At 36.5% G+C, this 6,000-nt stretch overlaps 1 protein-coding gene across 1 annotated transcript; it reads left to right on the forward strand.

Moving 5' to 3' along the window:
• The first annotated feature begins 3,914 nt into the window (after positions 1 to 3,914).
• Positions 3,915 to 5,584, forward strand: LOC130648563 (uncharacterized). Its single transcript, XM_057454618.1, has 2 exons — positions 3,915 to 4,075; positions 4,165 to 5,584. The coding sequence occupies exon 2, from the start codon at positions 4,548 to 4,550 to the stop codon at positions 5,577 to 5,579; it is 1,032 nt and encodes a 343-aa protein (XP_057310601.1). The 5' UTR covers positions 3,915 to 4,075; positions 4,165 to 4,547; the 3' UTR covers positions 5,580 to 5,584.
• Positions 5,585 to 6,000: the final 416 nt, after the last annotated feature.

The raw sequence follows: 6,000 nt of genomic DNA on the forward strand, positions 1-6,000 counted from the left end.
TAAGTGCCTTATTTTAGAATATAAAATTAGCACCCCCCTTTGAGAACTTAAAATTAAATAAGAGCCGCAGGTACTCAAGTATGGTACAGTTGAATTTTAAAAATTTTGTTAACATTTATAAAAGAATATAAACCATAAAATGTTGATATTTCTTTTTGAGAAGTTCCTTCTTTGTTCACGTTTATAGGTGTCATTCATTTATATCAAAATCATAGTCCAAGCGGCAAAAATAATTATGGTTAAAAAAGGAAAATTTAAGAAACTCCAATTATTTGAGCCTGCATCTGTTCTCATTTTGTTTTTATTTTTTGGAAAAATTTGAGTGCTTGTCTCTTATGAAATTGTTCTTATAAAAATGCGTATATTTTTTTCGATATGCCGTTTTTACTTCCTAAAACAGTGAATAATTTTATGCCCCGTTGGTCTAATGGCTACGACACTCATGCAAATGAGAGATCCGGTTCGAATCCTGGACGGGGCTAGGAAACACAATTATGCATCTAACAACGCCCAGGTAATCCGTCGGTATACCTTATGGAGAACGAGTAAATTCGAGGTTTGGTGGGTTTCCCCCAACCAACATTTCCCCCGTGTTTTTTCCCTGATAAGATACAAAGTCAGGGAGCCAGGGGTCAAAATTGGACAATCAAGGGCGGCAATTGACTTTGCTTTTATTCAAATACCCCAAATACCCCAAATGTTGCCCATCGAACTCTTACTTGTAGATTAATTTGTATTTAATTTGAAATTCCCGGACTATATATACCTTAGAAATATTGAGTATACGTAATCTTTGATTTGTAGGGGGAGAGTTTCTATTAAGGTGCCTGCCCCTGCCTTGCCGTTGCCTTGCCAGCACTTACCGTGCCTTTGCCTACCCTTCCTATACCTTTTCTCCTGCCTGCCCACTATGCCCTTGCCTGTGCCTCCCATGCCTTGCCTACCCCTGCCTTGCTGATTCCTCTTCCTGTTCCCTTGCCTGCCTTGCCAGCACTGACCATGCCTTTCTTTACCTGCCCTTCCTATGCCTTTTCTGGTGCCTGCCTACTAAGTCCTTGCCTGTGCCTCTCATGTCTGTGCCTCCCATGCCTTGCCTACCCCTGCCTTCCTGATTCCTTTTCCTGTTTCCTTGCCTGCCTTTGCCCTTTCCTTTCCTTGCCGTGCTTAATGCCTTTGCCTTGGCAACCTCTCCGCAACACTTTCTATACTGGTTGCGGAGCGTAGCGGAGCCCATTTTCTCATTGCGGAGAGTAGCGGAGGGCGCGTCAGCGCCCGGAGCCCATTTCCTCATTGCGGAGCAAAGCGTAGTGAGCGCCAGCGAACGGAGCGTAGCGGAGCTATTTTCCTCGTTCCCATAAATATATTAGAGCGTGACATATTTCCGTGATTTTCTCCCAGTACATCAAAAATTTAAAACGTCCGATTTTTGACTCACTTGCCCAACTCTTTTTAATGGTCATTTCTTCAAAATGTTCTGTTAAAACCTGGTTGGTCGAGACCACGCCGTTTCCAGTTGAGATCAGGTCGGCATAGAGCTTTTGCCATGGTCACTTTTACTAACATCACGTGACCTTTTCTAAGATACTTAGCGCTTCAAACGGAAATTGCGTTGATAGCCATATTGGCTTGTTGGTCGCAATGGACAAAAGTTCATTTTCAAGAAACGAAGAAAAGGTATGTTTAGCTAGCTGATATATCACTATATTTTTACATGTAATGATCCCCTTCTTAGCATTTCTCACACCTAAAGCTAGCTAGCATAAAACTGCAGACTTAGCTGCAATAATAATAGAACTTAGATAGCAAACTATATAACTACCTATAGCTACTTCTTGTTTGCTCTTTTTATGTTAACTAGCTAGCATAAAAAAAGAGCAAACAGTGCCATATAGCTAGCATAATACACTAGCTACACAGCTAGCATAAAATTAACTACTTACATGGGTTAAAACTACCAATGTAGCTAACATAAAATTCGCTATTTTTGCTAGCATAAAATCAGCTACATATCACCATAGAAAAGTTGTTTTAAACATATTTTCTAACTAGCTAGCTAACTAGCTATATATATACTACACAGTGAGTGAGATAATTCTACTCTTTAGAAATGTCCCATCACATAGATTGTTCTAGCTAAAATCATCCACAAAATTTCTCGTCTGTACTGGCAATTTTATTCCAAAAACCAAGAACTAAAAAGTTTAGAAAGTCGAACTTAGAAAGAAGAACGTAGCTAGCTAGATATTTTGCAGATAGTATGTTCATGAAGGTATGTCACGTGTAACTGTTTACCTTGCTGAGCCACAAAGGTCAGTGTTTAACATGAGGGGGAATGGAGAGCCATATTGGACGATTGTAGTTATATATATATTGTACGCACGTCCAGGAAATGTTTCATCAAATCGAAGATGAAACCGTTTGATCGATTACCATGAGGCACGTGGGAACTTTGTTTTTTATACGAATTATTGTACAATTCAACCGAAAGTGGCATCTAAAATTTTTCGCTTGCGAACCTAGGGAACTCAGTTCCACGCTCCGCAACACTTTCTATATTGATTAGTAAAATCTTTTTTATGCAGTGGAGAGATTAGTGTTATAGCAATCTAGAAGATAAGATTTGCAGATTTTTTTTAGTTATTTTAGAGTGAGAGAGGCTAGGTCGTATTGGTGAAAGTGTTGTTGGATATTGTTCCAATTAATAATAGATTGGTAACGGATAGATTTGAGACCAAATGAGGTAGTCCTAACAGAAGGTCTAGCTAGAAGTTTAATGGATTTACTTTACCTGGAGAATGCAGACTTATAATACTAAAAGTTAAAATAATGTTGAGAAATTTTATAAGATCTGAAAGAGTAAGAATATTAAGATTAAGAAAAATAGGATTTGATGGTGAGTTAAAATTAGAAAAACTACCCTTCCTATGCCTTTTCTGGTGCCTGCCTACATGTCCTTGCTTGTGCCTCCCATGCCTGTGGCTCCCGTGCCTTGCCTACCCCTGCCTTTCTGATTCCTCTTCCTGTTTCCTTGCCTGTCTTTGCCCTTTCCTTGCCGTGCTTAATGCCTTTGCCTTGGCAACCTCTCCGCAACACTTTCTATATTGATTAAAACCGGTTTCCCTAAAATTAATTGAATTTTGAAATATTTTCTAACATACTTTAATTCCTACCAACCCGAATTTTATAAGTTTCACACTTTTTTTGTAAAAATTCATTTTCTAAGGTAAATTTTGCAAATAAGTACCCTTCAGGTTATCAACTGTAAAATATTTTTCCCAAGATCCTCATCGTGAGGCTTTTAGTATGTTAATGTACATAAATTTCGGTTGTAACGGTACCAAATAAGCTAGTCCGTAAATTTTTGCTAGGTCTACATTTAATTTAGCCACACTATAACAAGACATTATTGGCGCAATACTTTAGCAAACGTTTTGCTACACGATTATGTCTATTGCCACCAATTTTACGAAGCTAGCAGAAGCGCCAGCAATAATGCTATTCGTCTCAAAGGGGGGTTTACATTAAGTAAGTGAGTAATATATTTTCTCTTTTATAATGTACAGATGGCGTAAAAAATGTATACACAAAAACAACCATTATGTATGGCTTTCTGGTTATACACATAAATATAGTTACAAAACTAATTATTTAATATGCTTAAAATATATAAATATAATATTTGTTGAGTCAGCTCTATGTTAAAATTTGTCTTTATGTTTTGTCTGCCATGTTTGTTCTGTAATTTATTTAACTATTGTGTTGTCAAGTGTAGTTACCCAAGTGTATTTAGTGTAAAAATTTAATCACCTGTTTGTGTCCTTGTGTTAATTAAATGTCAATTTGTGCAATGTTATAAAATTTAATTGTAAAGTATACTCTATAGGGAATTTATATTTATTTATTTAAAAGCAGATTTTTCAGTTCACTTGTTCACTTGAAGTCACTGAGGTGATCACATCTTTTTCAATGTCAAGAAAAGTTTAAATAATCTTTCACAAATTCAATTTTTTTTTCAGCAAGTCTATTTAAATTCTAATCAAGTTTATTTTTCAAAGCTCTTACACTTGGCAAGCTGGTAAGCATTATATAGTTTATAATATTTGTTATATTTCCTTAGTCATTTTTTTGAATATTCACTAGATACATTTTTCTTATATATTGTAGTTTGAACACGTCGTTACAAGCATCAAGAGTGTGAGCGAAACTTGTCTTTTTTTTTGGTTAACCCTACATTCAAACAGCAGGCGATTGTTTGTTAATGAGGCGTAGTGAAAGGATCGCCGATAAAGTTCGTATTGACTACAAATCATTACATGCTACTGGAGCTATAAATCAAATTTCTTCTCAAGTTCAAGATACTCCAGTAGATGGAAAAATTATAGTAATGGCATCCGAAGACACTAGTATCAGCAAAAAACTCAGACCCAGTTATTCAACTATCAATCGATGAATCAATACTAGCTGATGACATTGACGATTTTGTGGATGAAAACCAGTCAGGATATTATGGCGAATCAATTGAAGATATAGATTCGAATATCAAGCAAATGGAAAATTTACGCACCCAGTATAGGCGAAAACACAGGGAGCTATCAGCAAACTTAAAGGAACTTTACGAAGGAACGTATGGTAAATCATATACTCTCAAAATCGAAAGCATGAAGAGTTTCGTTATGATGAAGAGAGAGCGTCGACAGAGATTACGAGAAAGACAAAATCTTGGCGACATAGAATCATCAGAAAGAAAAATGAAATTCCTTGTCAATGAAATCATTCAGTTAATTTCGTATTTACAGGAATCTTTCACATCATCCCTGTCCACCTTGGATGATAAGGAAATCAAAAAGAGAAAAGAGGATTTGCCGGAGCAGTTAAGCCAGATGGAAACATTAAGAAAATCCTTTAAAGAAATGATCGAAACCGCGAAAAGGAAGGATGAAGGTAATTTAGATGATCTAAATAAAAGGTATGACAAACTTGTTGATCTCAAAAACTGTTACATCAAAACCCTTGATCAGGAATATCAGGATAGGGAACTTTCAAAAGTGGAGAAGTTTAACTCATCAACTTTGAATATAAAATTACCTATATTTAAAGGTTATGGCAGTGTTTGTGATATATATACATTTCAAACTGACTTCGAAAAATTGTACCTAAGATCCACACCTAATGCTGTTCTACCAGATCTTCTGAAGAATAATTTTTTAGAACACCCAGCGTTGACACTGGTGAGAAATGTAACCAATATCAATGAGATCTGGAGGAGACTTAAAGATGCATATGGAGATCAGAAAACGCTATTATCAAAGAAATTGGCAGAGTTGAATAAAACTGAACTGAAGCACAAGGATCCAGAAAAGGTGGTTGAAGGACTTAGCCACATTGTCAACATCATGAAGGATCTGATACACTTAGCGAAGTGTCACAGAATTGAAAATGAGTTATTCTATGGTGATGGTCTGGAAAGGATCTATAAATTGATCGGTGATAACAGAGTGACAAGGTGGTTGGCTGCTAGTTGTGATGATGATTCAGTAGGAGAAAGTAAGTGGCATAAACTCATCACATTCTTGGAATAAGAAATCAAAGTTTATCAACAGAAAGCCCTACTTCAAAATACCACACTAGAACCAAGAAAAGTTCCATCAAAATATGGTAACCGACAGTCGCATTATACTGGAAAGAATGATCAAGATCTCACCGATTTTAATGAGGTACCAAATTCTTGTTTTATCTGTAATCAACCTGATCATGTGATGACCAATGGTCCCGGAGGCACAAAAATTGTACAGTATTTTGTTTGTGAACGCTTTGTCAATATGTCACCAGCTGAACGATTTTCAGTGCTGAGATCTAAAGGCCTCTGTTTTCAGTGTCTTTTTCCAGGTGCAACAATGAATAGAGGCAAACACAAAGAAGGTCATTGTCAAAGGGACTTTATTTGTAAGCATCCTTCGCATGATAAGTACCCAAGAAAGAAACATATTCTTGTGTGTGAAG

Source organism: Hydractinia symbiolongicarpus, chromosome 1 (genome assembly GCF_029227915.1).
Source record: "Hydractinia symbiolongicarpus strain clone_291-10 chromosome 1, HSymV2.1, whole genome shotgun sequence".
NCBI lineage: Eukaryota > Metazoa > Cnidaria > Hydrozoa > Anthoathecata > Hydractiniidae > Hydractinia > Hydractinia symbiolongicarpus.

What these genes read in the sequence shown, in the direction of transcription:
- LOC130648563 (XM_057454618.1), top strand. Translation starts at nt 4,548, where the DNA reads ATGGAAAATTTACGCACCCAGTATAGGCGAAAACACAGGGAGCTATCA.